A 19,501-nucleotide genomic window follows, 5' to 3' on the forward strand; every position below is an offset into this window, starting at 1 on the left:
AGACTGAGATCTAGCCCAGCTCGAACTCCTAGCATTCAGTTGTCTTAATTCGGCCATTCATTACAGAATGGAACCAGAAATTTATACGTACTCTTAAAATAAAGTTAGAAGAAAGACATCAATGACCGTCAAACCTGTTACTTACCTAATAAACAATTCGAATACTTCGGTATCTGATCCAATATCAACCGTATTTAAGGACAATTTAGACTGTCTTATTCGGATTCTCCATTCTTATTTCTGGGGCTCATTTTGAAAGTAAGACGTAAAACAAAGTGTGTAATTTAAAAAAAAAAAAAAAAAAAAAAAAAACTTAAATTAAAAACTAATTTAAATTAAGAATTATGTAGTAAATATTTTTATGTTATACAATTACTTATTATTGGTGACGAAAATAGTAATATTTACTGTTTCTTGGGAGGAGGGGAATTTTTAAGATTCCCTCAATACAATGTTCAATTGCAATTATGAAGATTATTCCTTCGATGCAATATGTTTGATGCTAATTAATGTAAACAGAAATGTATTTATGTGGATTTTATATATTTACGTGGCTATATATTAGAGATGTTTGCAGTTACTACTACATTAAGTCATTGAACTGTAGTACGCTTTTATGGATATGAGTTAGAAAACCGTATAGTTTTTCTATTTTATTAATTCTATTATACTATTTTATTAATATATCAGGAAAACATTAATTTATCGAGTGCCTTTGCATGTGTGAGAAAAAGAAGTGACTAGCAAATAAAATTAACGCAATACAGTGAAAGAGATAAATGTTTATTAAATTAATATTCCACTTCATTTTAGTTTTTCAAATAAGCCGTATGCATTTCCGAGAAGTATCGGGTTGTCCGGAAAATAATGCAGGTTTTTGCAATTGTTTATTTCTCCTGTACGTTTTTAACAACAAAAATATTTTGAATTACACTGGTTTATATATCATTTTGAAGCTCTATTTTCTCTCTATATTTTTATAATAATCATTTTGTTCTAAAATTATTTAAAAAAATACTTACTAGGTGTTTTTGTTTAGAAGTCAAAACGGGATTTTCTGCAAATTTACTTTTATAAATACAAGCTGGGCCACAGCGCAGCACAAACGGCTCGAAATGTCAACGAAGTATGGGGCGAGAAAAGTGTTAATGAATCTACATTTCAACGGTGGTACCAAAAGTTTCGTCGTGGAGAATTTCACCTGGAAGATCAAGAGCATCGTGGACGCTCTTCAGCTGTTGATGACGACGATTTGAAGACTTTAGTTAGCGCTGGAGATAAAAAGGTTTTTTCCCCCCGTAGAGTGCTGCCATTGCTGCTTTGAAATCGTTGAGTTTGTTAATCAAACATTCGTTAAGGTTTTACAAAATATGAAATCGATAGTAAAACAAATTTCAAGCTTCAAATTTGCTCTTCCACGTGCCCATGTTCGTAGAAGGATTACGTCACTCAAATTTCGATGGCTATATGTACCGTTGTTTTATAATAATGCGAAAAATATACATACATTTATGCAGATTTTTCATTATTTAATTTCTTCAAATATAATGCAGGGCTCTAACATTTGGTGACAACAGTTTGAAAAGTGAAACGGACATTTATAGTGATTCAACTCAAAATCGCAAAACGAAAACAATAGTCCTTCAGGGACAAAGCCCGTTCGGACTAATAAATGTATGTGTACTTTTCGAGTCTGTAAACTGATCGCCTAGGAATGGTGAAAGGGGTGCATGGAGCAAAAAGTTTGAAAACCGATGATATATACTTTTGAATGGAATGTATATGTAAGATTTCTATAAAAAATTCTTTTTTGTAAATCTATAACTTCAGTTCCTCTAAAACTATCCAAAAAACTTGTCTCATTTGGAAATATAACTCCTTTAAAACCATCCACATTTATAAAAGTTTGGAGATCCCACTTCGAAATTTAAGGAAAAAAAAAAAAAAAAACTGGTCCACCTCATTAACCCTCTCAGCGTTACGGCCGGAAAATTCTGTACAGAAGGCTGCCTTTTATTTATTACACATGAAAATTTCTGCTAGCTTTTAATGTCTCTGATTTCGGTTTGGATGTAAATTGGAAGAAAAGGAATCAAAGTACAAAATGAGAGTAATTTTTTAATTAAAATTAAGAAAATACCACTTATTTTTGACATTTTGAGGAACTTTAATTAGCCTCATCCTTAATATTTTTATAAATGACAACCTTAACCTGCTGACTTCTAATACAGGCTCTTTTTGCAGACAATCTAGTCCTATGGTGTAGATCTGTGACAATGATCAAACCAAGCTTAACACTGTTTTGAATTTAACCCTGGAGAGACTTGAACATTGGTGAAACGATAATAATATGTCAGTAAACATAAATAAAACTACCAGCCAATTTTCACGCTTAACAGACAGTCCTTTATTTCCAAACTCGTCTTTTAGAGTAGACATATACAACTTAAGGATTTTTTACTTTACTTAAGTTACATCTTCAACAACAAGCTGACTTAAGGGGATACGCTGAGCATGTTATCTCAAAAGCAGAAAAAAAGGACTCTCTATTCGTGAACCACTAGTCAGAGTTAAATGGGGCTGTAACAGAAAAGCATAGATACAACTTATAAAATCCATATTCAGCCGGTCTTGAACTATTGTAAAGAAATGTTGGTTTTTGACTATTGTAATGAAGGTTATTAACACCCTCGAGACTTTTCAAGTCCAGGGTTTACGAATCACTTCTAAAGACCACCTCTGAGCTGACGATGCAAGTATTCACAATAATAATAATAATAATAATAATAATAATAATAATAATAATAATAATAATAATAAAAACTTTGATTAATGCGATTAAAAAAGATGCAACTATTTTTATAACAGATTAATTAGGCTTCCTAACAACTCTTTTTGTTAAGACTACAAGAACGTAACCTGAAAATGCAAAGGTGTCTCATCCAGTGTGGCAATCCAATGGTATTGACTGTTTTCATTTAATTAACAATATATCTACTGAGCTAATCTCTCTTGCTAACCCCTTGGACTTCATGGACCTTGATGTAAGATTGGACCTAAATCAGAAAATAAAAAAGTCAGACTGCTTCCCTGAAGCACTCCGTGCGATTGCTCCGGAAACAATCCACGATAGCTTGTGAGGATTTTAAGTTTTACTAACGTTTATTTTATTTTAAAACTTTGCTATCCTCTCTAATTTTCCCTTTCCGGCCAGAATAAGCGCGAAAGTATTGTTTATTCTAATGAGGTTGCAAACTGTATAGGTATTTAGGATGTGGTTTTTAGCCAAGTGGAGAAAGAGTCTTCTCGCTGCCTTACCACACGCGTGCTTTGCAGTCAGTTCATGTCTGCCTATAAGGCCAGAACTTAGTTCTCGCTGATATTTGAAGACGTATTGTAGTTTTCTGCATTCTGCTCACTACATACGTAGTGGTAAAAGGCCAAGCTTCGCGTTACTACTCTTTGTAAAGCATCTAGGTTTAGTTCTTATTTAGTTAAGTTAGCTTATTTCTTATTTTCTACGTTTTAGACCATAAGTGCTGGTCTCTGTGTCCCGAAGTGCGGGAACGGTTGTACGCTGTGAGAAATAAAGGGTAAATTTAACTCTTCGCCCCTGTTCCTACTCAGAATTCCAGTTATGTTTCCAAAGACAATTAGAAGGAACAGCAGTCCTGACAAGCTGTCCTACTTATAAACGGCTTCACATCAGGCTAGATCGCTCCCTTCTGGAATTTACTCAGGGAGCTGCGGCTGGTATTTTCTTATGAACTTTTCCGTTTTTATCTACCGATTGGAAATTCCATGACCCATTTTGATGGCGAGCTGGAATCAATTTAAGTAACTCTTCAGCAACTTTCTATTCGCCAGAATTCCTCTGGGAGGGCTGTGATTCTCTCTGACTCAACATCTGCCTATCGGGCTTTACTATCTAATCAGGAGAATAAAAGCCCTCGCGTCCAACGGTGTCAATTTCTACTTGGGAGAATTCAACTTAAAGTGTCTTTCTATTGGGTACCTTCTCACTGTGGTGTTGAAAGAAGAGAGAAAGTGGACCTTTTCCCAAAAATAAGTTGCATTTTAATTCAGAAGCCAAATAGAAATTTGCCCTTTCATTCTTCAAAACTAGAGATTAACAGAATCTTCATACACTGTCTGCTTACTCTTCCTATACTAAATAATGGAGTATCCTCAGCACCAATTCGCATTTTGTTTCAAATGCTCCTTGTGCAACTGCGGTGGCCTCTTTTACACTTGACTGGACACGATTGTTTCTGTGCTTATTTATTTCGTTTTAATATTGTCGACCTTTCTCTGTATTTCGTGTTCAACTGGATAATATATGACCGCTGTTCACACTGATGAATGCTCCGCATTACTTCATTTTAATTGTCTTGTGGGAAAGTATTGGACAGCATGCAGCCTAATTACCTAGTCGCCAGCATGCTGGAATTTGGATAAATAAAGCATTTAAAAAAGTCTGTTTTGATTAGTAAATGATTTTAATTACAAATTTCATGTTTTCCGAAGTATTTAACAGTCTAATCTTTTAATGTTTCCACTTCTTTGTTTTAATAAACAAATTGATCTATAGTGGTTATTTCGGATTTATTATTATTGACTGATGTTAGACCATAACGGAATCTTCCCATTTTGAGGGGGCTGTTATGTTATGTTTTGCTACCCTGCACATGCTATCCATGTGATCTTATAAATATTGTCATTTAAAGAGACATAAGATCCTATAACTAATTGCAATGGTCTTGGAGTTCAGAAAAGAATCAGTTTTATCCTCCTTGGATTTGGTGTGTAGTTTGTTGTCAGAATATTGCCATGCGGCATAGTATAACGTCTTCAATTTAACAATCAAATTATAGTTGTCAATGTTTAATAAACTCAGAGATTTAAAAACATTAAACGCAGTTCTTAATAATTTATTTTTAATGATATATTTAATATTGATACAATTTACTGAAGTTTATAAGATAGTAAACTCCCGATTTACCGAAATAATACCAGGGATGACTATTAATACCATAAATGACCTGTTAATCTAAGAGCAGTTAAAAGAAAGAAAAGCAGGAAAGAGAAATAATCCATATTATAATTAACAGGAATGTACTATGAAAAATGTACTTGTATTCCAAGCAGTTTAGGAGAATAAAATCATTTGGTTGCGTAAATTGAGTCAGTATTTAAAACAAAAAGAACATTCTTTGAATAATGGAGAAGTAAATTCAGAAATGAAGAGACTTTAGTTATAAAAAGGGATTAAGGAGCTTTTATTTTCCGTAGACTCTTTAATTTTGCGCTGATGATCTGTAAAAATAATTTTATCATTCAACAACAGTTTTTTTTTTTTTTACTTGTCGTGATTAATCCACAATCGGGAGTTGACTCACCGCAACTGAAAATTGCTATGAATATAAGCAAAAGATGTTTCTAGTGTTATATGTTATATATCTTAGTACCCTATCTTCGATGCTTACTTCATCGTTATTTTTATTGCAACTGTTTAATTGATATTTTTCTTCAAAAGGGATACAGAAAAGATTTTCTCCTTCAGGAGGAAAATGTATTGAATCGTGTATTTAAAGCCCGAGGGCTTTCTGCCTAAACACCATTTCTCATTTTAATCCAAAGCAGCTCTGGCTTGGAAGTTCTGTATTTCTTAGCCCTTTTCTTGTCACAAGACTTTTAGGAAATCGAATAAGAGAGATCTATGTTAGATTCTCACGAAATGCATACAGCTGTTTCCTTAAAATAATAATCTAATGATGAATTGTTTCTATTTCCAAACTCCAGATTCCATGATTCTCTTCTGTCTCTGACTAAATATTATTTACAGTAAAAGTACAGTAATTCAGCACGTATATATTATATTCCAGTGTAGTCTGATGAGGCGGTGAGCATGTCATTTGGAAGTAGTCCGAATAACTGGTGCGAGAACAGCATGATTACGATTGAATTTTATGTAGGAATGTTCAGTTAAAGAAAGCAGACATATCGAAAGTCTTACGATCTAACTACTCTGAAGTGTTGAACTCAGTCCAATGTGTTCCTTCGAAGAATTCTCTCGTCACATTTTTTGAAGACGATATTTGCAATTTAACTTACATCAGTGAGCAGTATGGTAGGTTTCCAAACATAAATAAAAAGCAATAAATTACTCATATTCAGTAGTTTACCATCTAGTGTGTTCCCAATCATTAAATGCATTTGTAGTTTAAAACAGTTCTGCATTCTTAAAAAAAGGTTAGCAACAAGGTACACAGTGCCATTTATTATAAATGCCATTGCTGTTTTCAGTCTTTTATGTTTTGAAAACATGTTTTTCAAATGTTCTCCACGATTTGTGACAAACTTTGGACCATGCTAATTGGCGTAGCTGAAATTCCCTGAATTCGCTTATGTGCCATGGTTTATTAACGTGCTCTTAAGACTTTACTTAACCGAATAGAAAGTAACTGTATACAAGAAAGTCTGGAGAACGTGACGTCTATGAAACATCTCCTCCTTTAGAAGTCACAGGATAGGGAAAAATTTGCTGGGGATCAGTCTGGCTTCTCTAGCAGTATGCGATATTCCCTCACCTTTCTGAACATCTGCATTGTCAGTAAATATTCTGCATTCCAACATATACTACTAAAGAAAACCAGCTTTCGTGAGAAATATTTAGAAATATGGTGTGCAAAATATGAAGCACAAGAGAAGATTTCTGTTGTTTCGTAAGATTAAATAAATACTTAAGTTACATTTCATGGTGTCTGCTGAATCTCGAAATCGTCAGACCACCATGGCTTCCCTTGTACAAGCTAATTGGTGTAATAGTCAGACCTTAAACACTAACATATTTACAATTTTGACGATTTCCATTTTACCATGGCACGAATAAAAAAAGTATTTATAAATTACAATAAAATTGAGCCTATAGCAGGATGCATTTAAAAGACAAAACTATCTCTGAACCTCAGTAGTAAATCATAACTAATAATAAGTCCTATGATATGATAAAAAATTCCTTGCAAATCTGAAGATCCTGACACCAGCGGTAATGGGCGAAGGTGGTTATAATTCAATAAAAAGTCATCGTCATATGCTACGTTCAGAGAAGTGCAACGCATCAGAGCTGGCTGGAAACTTGTTGGTCGCTGATGGTCCTCAGACGCCTCACCAAGGTACAAGAAGGTCAAATCAGGTTCTCGCCCCTCGAATCTCACCAGATCTTTTTCTGTCGATGGAACAGTTATACCCAGCTCCTTGCAGCCGCCGAAAGCTGTTATATTAACCATCTGGTTGACCTTCCAATTAGAACTTGACCCACATGAATGGAGTCCAATCAGGTTGTTCACGAACTGCTTATCTTCCGGGGTTAAAAACGATTCTGAGACATGAAATTCATACTCAACTGCATCTGGTATTGTGTCTGAAGGTTTTCCCACTTTGTATGAACCTTTGGCACTGAGAATGAACATGGGATTCAGGCACTTTGCATCCCTATAGTACAGGTGTCTGAACTGCCAGCTGCTGTCCTTGCTGTTGAAAATAAAAATTCGAATCAGAAAGAGACCATAAGGGTGGACTTCGCAGCGTAAGCTCATCCAGTGGCCATTAAGGTCTGCATGTGGCAAATATAAGCGTTGTGAAGTTGGTAATTGAGGTGGTGACATTGCACTTGATTTAGAGAGAACACGACAGAATGAACAGGAATCCGTCTGGAAAACAAAATTGAAGTACAAAAATTATTAAAATACAAAAACGGGCTAAAATAAAGAAGATACATACAAATATATTTTATTAAAGCTGTGTAAAATAATTTACAATTAATAACAGAGGTTGTGGAGACTATAAGACACTCCGATACATGAAACGTGAAAACACGAGCTTTGCCTTTGCTGGGATATGAAACACTGATATTTATATTTATACCTGGACATGTTAACCACTTAAAGAATGCACTAAACCACTGGAGAGGACTTTCGGTTCGCTAGTATTTAAACGTCTTGAAACCGCGCAGGTGCTATACTTTTACAACACATCTATGCCTTTTTCGGGATTGGAACCCGCGTCTAATGACATAGCAGCTAGCATTCTTAAACACTATACTAGGAGTGGCCAACGTTCATGCCAATAAGGGCTGCATGTCATAATTCAAAAACGTTCGAGAGCCACAACTAGGTTTCCTTAAAGCCTCAAGTCCATATTTACATCATTTTAAAAATAGTGAAACATCATTTTAAAAGTAGTGTGTAGGCTTCAAATGGAAAGAAACGCCTGATTTTAAATAATCAGTCAATGACATTTTGCCTTCAGCATGTGATGATGCGTCGAAGACAACGCGAAGTTTTGTTCTGTGTTTGTTAATTACAGTTTGATGCGACAAAAATACTCTTTTCTGGTTTTTAAACACTTTCTTTCACGATGCCTTCTTGTTAGTGTTGATCTGTCACGGCTTTTTAGTGCTTTTCGATTCTATTTTATAGGGTTCAGGTGGGTTAACTTCTGTCTTTCCAGTACCGGATACAATTGGAAGTGCGTCTCGAGGGCTTCTAAAAATGAGATTAAGGAGTTCTTGCCATCAAATACCACTGCTGGTTTAATTGCCACCCTCATCGTCTGTATTAGGAAGCCAAATCCATCTAACGGGGAGGTCACCATTGGGTCTGCCACTTCTAGATCTTCGAGACGCATTTCCAATTGTATCCGGTACCGGAAAGACAGAAGTTAACCCACCTGGACCCTACATTTGGCGCCTTCGCCGGAATCGAACCACGAACCTCTGGAATACCGACCCAGCGTGCAGAACCGCTACACCACGAAGGCACGCTAGGAAGGCGGGAGAAATACCTTATACCTTAAATTTGAGTTACAGCGACTCAAAGCGTTTTTCTGTTATTTCAAAATTATGCCGGCATTCCTCTGAATATATATTAGTATTAGTATTAGCCCCCAGTCCACCTAGCCGGCATAAGCTGGCGGCCATATGACTAAAAGGAGGACCGGCCAATCCAATCAAAAACGAGGGAGCCAACAGCCCGGCTGCGCCCCCCCAAAAGAGACCAAATCATACAAGATCAAATTAAACTAGCCCAGAGAAACAAGGTCAGGGCCTCGAGTAACATGTGACACACACTCACAAAAAGAAAAAAAAAAGCAAAAGGTTGCAAAGACAATCAATTATAGCTAAACTCACGCAAACGAACCTAAAAATTAAATAAAACTCGTCACAGACCTCAAATACATAAATAGCCCATTCCAAATAAAAGTGAAAACAAAGGCAGATCTAGTTCTCAATTATAATAGTCTTCTTATTCATATTAATAATGTTCACTATTTCTCCAGCATATCATCTTGCCTTTCCCTTTTTCTTATTCAAATGTTGCATATTGAATGACGCGTAGTTTACACTCACACTCCCTGTTAATGCACAGCCCTCGACAAAGAGTGACTTATCGTCAATACGCCGTAGGATCGACATAGTCATAGAGTCAATTTTGTGGAGGATCGATATCGACACAACTGAGGCAGTGCGTAGAATCGACAGCCGCAAATAATCAACACCATAGCGTAGAGAAAAAGTAGATAATTAGCAACATTGCATAAAATGAAAAGGATAAGAATTTAATTAAATTATTGTTTCTTAGTGTGCCTTCACAGTACCCTAAAATCGGCACTGTCGTAGAATCGAAACCAGTTTATGAGTTGCCGAGCTCCTTTGTCAGCAGAAATGCTGTCCAGTTTATGCAATGCTGAGCGTGGGTCATATTACCAGTGTTTCGAAACCAATTTATAAGTTGCCGAAGCTAGTCCAGTTTATGCAATGTTAAGCATAGGTCGCATTACCATTGTTTCGAAACCAGTTTATGAGTTGCCGAAGCTATCCTTTGTCGCCAGAAAAGCTGTCCAGTTTATGCAATGTTGAGCGTAGGTCGCATTACCATTGTTTCGAAACCAGTTTATGAGTTGCCGAAGCTATCCTTTGTTGCCAGAAATGCTGTCCAGTTTATGCAATGTTGAGCGTGGGTCACATTACCATAGTTTCGAAGTACAAGACAGGTTCACTGACTTTGGCATCAGTACTTTCAGAAGTTTTGCAAAACGTATACGCTAATACGCAACTTCAAATAATTGTATATATTTAATAACACCTCACAGCTGTGTGATAAAAAATGTACCAATAAGAAATAAATGTGAGCGAATTTTTTTTTCTTGCTTTTATCATGGCATAAAATTCTGGTGAAATTCGACGAAGGCCGGAATGAATTCTATACCCTGTAAACTAATGAAATTTTAATACATTTGCATTTATTTTAATCGAAACCGTTGGCAGATTTTCTTTTGACATTCGAAAATTTCCAGTAAAGTGTTTCCAAAAATTCCGGACTTTCCCTTAACGAAAAGCTGCTATGCATTTATAATATACACAGTCATCATATTCTGTCCCTGCTCAAAACATTACTTAATCTACCTTTCGTGCGGCATTGGAAACAGTGAAAGCTCACAATAACACTGCCCATTAACGAGAATATGCCTCGAAAAATGGCAGTTTTAACAAGTTATCATAATTACAAGTGCATTGAGTGAATGTATCATAATCACCAGTGAGGTTATCTCCTCAACTAAGTGCAAGATCCGCGGTCTGAATCCCGGCATTGTTGCTTGCTCATGTTTCTTGTTCCAAAAATTCTAATATACCTGTTTAAGATGTTTCATTTTTCTTTTTTTAATTATAACCGCATAACAAACTGAGCGATTAAAAAGCATTTTACACACTTCTATTAAATGAAGTCGTTATTTTTCGACACTTACGTTTCACTGATGTAATTTAAACTATATTTGCTTAAAATGTATCAAATTTAATAGACACTTGCAGCAGTATTACAGTTAATAAAAGATACTTCTACATGCTATCATACTTCAGAAGGAAATCGTTTGTTTTGATCCGAGTTTTCGGTAATCCGAAGTGGCATCGATTCTTATTACCTCGGTTAATCCCGGTTCTAGTGTACTCAGAGGAAGGTTTTTGATAAACGTTCAAAATCCCTCACTACCAAGAAATTCACCATCTGCCGCGATTGTATCGCCATCCAGGCAATATGAGACTGATCTTCTCGTTATCTGCGCCAAGCATCGACTAATCCCTGACACGGAGGACATTCATGTCCGTGTCAAGATGCGGAAGATTCAAAGGAAAGAGGCGAAAAAAGAAAAAAAAAGAAAAAAAAAAAAAGAGGAAAAGTGGACGGTGATAAATTTTGTGCCGTCGGTTCAGAAAAAGCAGATTGATTATGTTACTCTGCAGCATTTCCACATTATTTCTTCTTCTTTTTTAACTTTTTATTTATTTATTACTTCTTAGGTGTACTGTTTCTTTCCTTTTTATGTGCCTAGATACAGGACCTCATTACCGCCTAGGTCCGTAAAGTCCGAGACTAGGAGTTCCTGTTTATTGGGTGGGCCTTAACTCATCTTGTACCGTCACGTAACACTGTTTTTCTGCAGTAAAAATAAACAAAGTAAATATCAAACATTACATATGCCTTGCTTACATACATTATTCTCTACGAAACAGTTTGTTATTAAAAAGTGAACGAAAATAAAAATAAATAAAAACGAAATAATAAATAAAAATAATAAATAAAAACGAAAATAAAAATAAAACTACAATCTGAAAACTCATGAGAGTTTTCCTGATTCCTTTATTGTCCTGGATGGAAGAGCATTTTTTATACGCATCTTGTTTGGGGTTTAAAATAGTATTTCCTTTAAATCTATAAATAAATCAAGTGTTCACTAAAGAAGTGGAAAGAAAAATTGTTAAGAATGACGGCGACAAAAATCTGAGGGCACAAAATTCAGGAAACGTTACTTTATTTTGTAAGTTATTTTCTCCCTCCTTTCTGCATGCCTTCGTGGTGTAACAGTTAGCACACTTGACATGCATTCGAGAGGTCCAGGTTCGAGTCCCGGCTAGGGTCCCGAGATGTGACTTAAATTTGTCCTCGAGGAACAGAATTTAGCACCATGGGTTTAAATCAATCAAAAAATCGAAGTTTCTGGAACAATTACAGAATATATGGCGTATAAATACATTTTACTAAACAAAATAACATTGCAATGCTCAAAATGATCACTGGGACATATTTATGTTTTAGAAGTATTTCAATTTACAGTAATTTACAGACTTACAATCTTGCCTTAGACCTTCTAATTAAATAGCTACAACTCAGAGGACGGTTTAAAATAAATCTTTTTATTTAATCTTAATCTGATGGTTACGCAATTTGTGTAATAACAAAGAATTAATTTCCTCAGCTTGCAAAAAATTCGGAAACAAATGTTAAAGTAAAATTAAAATTTTAAATTGAGCAATGAAGGTCAAACTTTCGCGGGAAGTCACAGCTACCAAAACTAAAGCTGATTTAAGTAATCAAGTCGCAGCCATAAGTACTACAGCGTGACGGTCGTCGATAGCTGCCAAAAGTTCTGTCTTGAATACATTAACTCATCCTGATCAGAGCCGACGAAAGCAGAAGCGAAAATATAGTCATAATAATAAGATAAGTAGTTCATTAACATAAAAACCCACAAAATTATATGGTTTTAAAAATAAAATTTAAACGAGGGAGACAGGTGACCGTAAAGAGCATCTGTGACAGCACTCATTGAAAGCGGGAATGAGCCTTCGTTTCGCAAATCTGTAAATTCGAAGAAAACAATAACATGTTTTATAATATATTATACTTAATATAAATATTTGGCTTCTTTTTCAGTAGCTTTCCAAAACTACATATTTTGGAGAAACAAGTTTAAGATCTTATTTGCGTTGGCAGTTTTCGCATAGATAGCGTGGGATCTTAACTTACGTATTATTTGATATCACTAATGCTATATTTCAGTCCGTGCCGAAAGCAGTCGTCCATTTACAACGGCAGAAAATCAAATTTTGTGCCCACAGCTTTCGATTTATGAAGGCGGGTTAAGAACTTACCTTAGAAGAAAAATCCTTTTAGAAAACTTCCTTCTGTAGCGTTTTTGAGCAACTTAATGCTTTCGGCATGATAGGTAATAGCTCTGATCTAAAAACATTCACCATTTTCTTTCAAATCTGGAACAGTGTCTTCTTATCTCAACTGACCGCACATGAGTAATTATTGAGTAAGAGAACGGCCTACAGCATTTAAGCAAAAATGAACGAAAACGTAAAATTCAGGGAAAGAACGGGCAGAGATAATGCAATGTACGCGGGTTCTTCAAGTTGTTCTGTAGGGGCGTGATCACACGAGCTTGTTTGGGAGAAAGAAATCCATGTTCTGTGCGGCTTTAATAAGAGCTAATAATAAAATCAAAGTAGTGGCTAATGTTTAAGGCAGCCGTTTCCGACTAATATTATTCATTCGTCAGCATCTCTCCTCTTATTTCAAAAGATATTTACATAATTTTTTTTTTTTCACCAGAGTACTTTTTTTTTCTTCTTACACACCCTGTAAATGTAACGCTGCAATCGTTTTGGAAGATTTAGGTAAATGGAATTCCAGATTGTTCGAATTCGGATAGTTTCGCTTTACCGTGTTCGTCACTATTCTTAGGTTAAGCCTCGTTTCAGCAGCCGAGTGACATATTAAATCATACACAATTAGTCTCCGTAAATTTAATCAATACATTATTCAAAACATGGTCTTGGAGACATCTTTGCTCACCAATTCTTGGATGAAAGACATAATTTCTGTATGTCGTTCATTGAATGCCATTTAGCTTCAAGAATATGAATGCTTGCTGTCATCTGATAATATTATTCCTACTGCAGCAATAAAAGGAATTCGTTCGAAAGGTAACTCTGCCCGCTAATGAGACAGACGATCAATTAGAAACACGGAGCATTCGCGAGGTACCAAACAAGAGACTGGGATCTGTACACGAGAAAGGCGTAACCGGGTGCCCGCCATTTAATGTTCGATATTTCGGATAAGTAAAGGACATTATACGGAACACTTAGCTACTCTCTTTCAGGTCCAGAGGAAAGGGTAATTTTCGGAAACATTCCTGGTCCTTGTTTCGTGATATCACGTCCTACAACGTTAAAATACAATTTAAGACAGATATTTAACTCCCTTTAAGATCACCAGATAATCGAACCATCGTGTATCGAAATAGGTAATACTTCGAGTTAAAAACAGCTTGAAAATATCTATTGAAAAGCTTCAAATTTTCATAAAAAGTATCAATTTGATTGATGTACTGTAAACTAAATATAACTTACAGGAATGGACATTCTTATCCTTGAATCCCATGAAACTGGCAAAGGTGCGATAATCCCCAATTCGAATATTCGAGTATTTAGCAATGTATTGTAATCTTTCTAACCCTAATTTAAAAGTACGCTAAATTTTAATTCTGAGATTAGTTTTATTGACATCCAACAGAAACATTCATTTATAGATAGAAGGTGATTATTGCAACTTTTGCTGCTATGGCTAACTAGTCTCCTCACTAGTCGCTAGGCCCTAAGGGCTGCACCCAGTTTTCTGGCACAGATTTTAATGTTCCCTTAAAACATCTGAGCTGTTATTCAAATATATTTTACAAAATTACGTTGAGAAACTGATTCTCAATATTCAAAAATTTCGATCATGTACTTATTCCCATGCAGCTGAATTTTTACTAATTATTATTTGCCTTACCTTTACCTTCTTAAAACGAACGTAAAAATACAATTAAATGCAGATTTCAATTTTGCTTGTTTAAAAGCTTTTAATACTAATTTTTCTCTTAAAAAACTTCCTTTCTTCTTATTTCTATGTTTAGGCGAAAGTTTTCAAATATTTGGAATTTATAAGACTCGAGAGATTGAAGAAAATTTAAGATTGTTCGACCTCATTACTACTGAAATTAATAACCAGATGTAAGTTATTAAGAATTAAGAATTAACATCAAAGAATTGCATTTATTGCAGATTTAAATTAACGTCGGATATCTATAAAGGTCTCAATCCCTTTGGATATGGAGTAATTATTCCCCATTTTTTTAAGTAGCAAAGATTACTTACGAAATGTTGATAAAATATATGTAAAACAACTCTTTATGCTATTAGTTTTATTTAAATAGACTACAAAATGAAAAGTAATTTGAGTTCTTCTAAAATTCTTGGTTATATTGTACGAAGAATAAAATTATTGAGCTACTAACAACAGCTTCTTTACACTTCTAAATTAAAACTATCAATGGGAAGTTGAAGCAAATTGAATGTATTCATTCTTATATTTGTTATTTCTGTACTGTTTTTACTTAAAATTTTTTAATATTATAATATGATTAATATATGGGTTCTGCATGATTTTATTTTCAGTAGTAAATTATCAAGAATGTTATAATACCTAAAAATTGTTTACATATTTTAACTAAACCCGTTCTAACTAAACGTATTTTAACTAAACCGCATTTAACTAAAACCGTTCATTAGCCGAAAGAGGCAATTTGTCGAAAAGAGTTATTACTTTTGTTTTGGTACTTTGCATCGTCCACTATAAAAAGGCGTTTCCCTTTTCAAATTGTTGCCATCAAATATCACAGCCCTGCATTATATTTAAAGAAATTAAATAACGAAGAATCTGCACAAATGTATGTGTGTTTCTTGCATTGTGAAAAAACAACGGTACCTAGAGACAACAAATTTTGAATAACGTACTTCTCCACTCGAAATTGAGCATCTGGAAGCCCAAATTTGGAAGTTATTTTATTATCTATTCCATATTTTTTAAAACGTTAATGTATTTTTGATTAACAACCTCAACGATTTCAAAGTGAGCAATGGCAACACTGTACGAAAAAAAAAATTCTTTTTATCTACAGCGCGCGAGATTGTGTATTGGAAATTCTAAAGATATGCTCTTGTAAAATATTATGTGATATCGCTGTTGAACTGAATTTTATGGTTTAAGTGCGAAGAATGTGATATTTAATAAAGGTAGCACAAAACGTTAAAGAACGTTCCTTTGGGTGTTCCTTTTACCGAAAATATACAATCTGAAAGCTTTCAGATTTTTTTATTTACTTTTTAAATAAGTATTTTCATTTAATACATTTTAACTAATAGAATGCAAACATATAATTACAATGGAACCGTGGATCAGGAAAGTCTCACCTCACAAACAATTCAATTCACGAACAAATCATCTGAACAAAAGGCCTCGGATAAAAAACTGTGCCTTAAGTTACAAATACACAGCAAATAATTTTCAAAGGCGTTTTGGGGTAATTTATGTCATAAATTAAACATTCAGAGACTTTTAGACATTTTAATATTTTCCATTGCTTAATTCTCATTCCTTGATCAAGTATCTCACAGGACCATGAATTCTGAAGGAAATTATACCCAGATTGGATTGCAAGAGAGACTTTAAAGGTTTAGGATATTTTTTTATTTATTTGTTTTTGTTATCTATAATATTGTGTGACTAGGCAAAATCATGGGCTATCAAGTTAATAAAAATGTGGGAAAGCTGTTACAGGACCATAAAAATGAGCTCAACAAGAAAGAATTACAACTCCAAAAACAGCAACGAAAAGCGATCGTAAAAAAATGTCTTCAGAAAAGAGAGAAAGGGGAAAAAATAATCCTAGTTCTCTGATTCTCAAATTTTATGGGATTTGGAGGAGAGGCAAAATTTTCCCTCAACGATATTATGCTGATAAAAGAGTAGAGCAACAAATCACATTGCACAAGTTTTGAGTGAAACAAAGGCTCAAGTGAGTCTGCTGTAGAGCAAATGGTGGTCCGAGGGGGTTTCATGCGCTTTTCTGACGCCTATGCTGTTTATTTAGTTTTGATGTCAAGAATTCGCGGTGGTCGAGTTATGAATCACCGTAAAACTGTCGAAGAGAATAATTGCATGCGTTCTTATTTGTTGATTACTATATTTGTCTTTCTTTCTATTTAAATTTAATAAAATATACGTTCTTTTTATGCAGCTGTAGCTATATATATCTTTGGGACTAGTTAGCTATGTATATATCTTTCCTATATCTAGTTGCGCCCCACCAGTGACCGCAGCTTGCCTGGGTTCGAACCCACGTCGAAACTCATAGTTTCGACTATGAGTCGAAACTCATACCACGATCACGTCGTGGTAAGTTTCGACGTGGTAAGTTTCGACGTGGGTTCGAACCCAGGCAAGCTGGCTGGCTGCACGGTTGTTGTTCATGGTTTACCCCACGTGTAACGTGAATACCAGCCAGCTCCCCTTAGAAAGTCCTCCATGAAGCCATCGCTATTATTCAGTTAGCCTTCGTGTGCTTTGCCCTAGTCAAGTAACCTAAGTTATTTCTTGTTAGATGTCACGCTAACATGTACATTTAGCGGCAAGTTATGCCTTCTTAATGGAAAAATACCGGATTATCCTATGAAGCTGTTCAAGTTAATTTCAATATAAACTTAGGATATAGCAAGAATAAACGTTAAATTATTTCTTTGAGGATTATCAAAGTAGGTAGCGTAACACATGAAAGAAGAACAATTCTCTGCCAGGTATTTAATAGATGAAGATAGAAATGTACTTTATTATTTGCAATAATGCTGCAAATTTGCAGGAATCACTTGTGGGATTCTCCCTTCTTAAGAACTAATAAGCGAATAATCGCTTGAGTTCGTGTAGATGAAACAACAAGCAAAAAAAGGGTAAAATAACCCTTTATTATTCAAATAAGAGTTAACAGAACTCGGCCTTGGAGTTTTACAATAAAACCGAATATTCGAGCTTTGAACTTAAGATATTAAGAACTAAACTAAATTAAGCTCAACTAAAGAGATGTAGCCGAAGCTATCAAAGTTTTAACGTAGTTGGCCCCTTAAACACGAGATGACTGCGAAGCTATCAAGGGTCTGAGTACGGCCGAGCGTAATAACAACTTTGAAAGAGAGTAGCCAAAAAGGCGGACGCGCGCTAATCAGAATCTCTGATTCTCTCTAACTCAGCAAGTGGAACTACGCGCTCTGATTCTCTCTAACTCAGCAAGTGGAACTACGCGCTCTGATTCTCTCTAACTCAGCAAGTGGAACTACGCGCTCTGATTCTCTCTAACTCAGCAAGTGGAACTACTACCGCTCCTCCTCATTATGTATTCAGACGTGATTCTAAAACTACATTCTGGCTGGAAGTAGTCAGTTGAAGTTAAGAATTTAACAGGAAAGAAGTTTAACTCAAAAATTGTAATTGTTAATAAAATTAACATAATCCTTACATCAGGCTTCCCAAGCATAGAAAACATAAAATTACCAAACGTATCTTCGTAGAGATACGAACCATGGATCTTCCAACTACTATTAGACATGATAAGAGCACGCACTAAGAAATGCAATAATTCTTTATAACATTCATAAAAAACTACCATTTAGACTTTTGTAAATCAAGCGCATATTACAATAATATCAATTAGATAGATTATTAAAATAAAATTAAACCAATCTGACCATCAACTAAACCAAGCTATTCACCGCTGACCTACGATTTGATGATCCTGCCTCGTATGAAGTGGTCTAGCAAATTTAAATAATAAACAATTAAAATAATTTCAAATAAAACGTCACGGGTGTCTTATAGTTTGACAGGCAGAGGCAGTCAGATAGACACTATAATCGTGAGACAGTGAGATGAATTTAAATAATTTTCTAAATTAAAATTAAATCAAAAGACACCGGTGGCCACGAAGGCTGTTATTTACCGATGAGTTTGAGAATTTCCCTCGCTTGCTCTCGTGGCTCAAGCGATTAGCATGTTCAGCTATCAAATGGAAGATCCAGAGTTTGAATCCCAAATAAATACTTTTTTGTGTCTCGTGTTTCGAAAATTTCTACAGAGGGGCCAAAACCAAATATGATAGACAATAATTCTCAATAAAACCTGGATTTGGTGGACTAGGTGTCGTGCCTCTCTTCAGTCACTTTTTCATTTGAAGAATAATATAAGAAATTAATATATTATTTCGTGTGAGCTCTTGAGTTGAAAGCGATAGTACGTCAGCCTAGCAGTTGGAATGCCGTGATTAGAATCCCAGTGGGGACAAGTTGGTTTTTCATACTTCGTGATTCCAAATGTCTGGTTGTATTTACAACTTACAAGCTTATAGTCAGTTGCGATAAATCGATAAGTCACCGGTGCAGAGCGATGCAATAAGTTTAGATAGACTTTTAAATTACAATGAACCAGAAGCACACTCATTCCCGTCAAGGCTGTGGTCAATGTTGGCCACTATTTGACAGTTTCTAGAGATCAGTCAATTGAGAGGGAGGGATTAAAGATGAAATCATGTATATACATAACTTAAATTAGCAAAAATGAAGAAATTCTATCCTTATGAAGTAAATCTTTCTTCTTGTTGGAATGTTTCAACTATACCACTCTCTTCCGGTGGTGTGGTGGTTAGCAGTACCGGTTGCCTCATCGTTGCAACAGGCTCGAATCCCGGAGAAGGCGTACAAATGGTTATAGTTATTTTTTTCTTCCCTGTT

General features: G+C 35.1%; 1 protein-coding gene across 1 annotated transcript in view; it reads right to left on the reverse strand.

The window, feature by feature from the left end:
- Nucleotides 1-780: 780 nt before the first annotated feature.
- LOC118186493 (protein APCDD1-like) overlaps nt 781-19,501 on the reverse strand; it is a 114,733-nt gene continuing 96,012 nt past the window's right edge. Inside the window, exon 5 of the mRNA XM_085814628.1 lies at nt 781-7,712. Coding sequence (XP_085670754.1) covers nt 6,942-7,712 — 771 coding nt within the window. The 3' untranslated portion in view covers nt 781-6,941. The remainder of the gene's footprint in view (nt 7,713-19,501) is intronic.

Source organism: Stegodyphus dumicola, chromosome 4 (genome assembly GCF_044657685.1).
Source record: "Stegodyphus dumicola isolate Sdum_Otavi_A_Nest chromosome 4, ASM4465768v1".
Lineage (NCBI taxonomy): Eukaryota > Metazoa > Arthropoda > Arachnida > Araneae > Eresidae > Stegodyphus > Stegodyphus dumicola.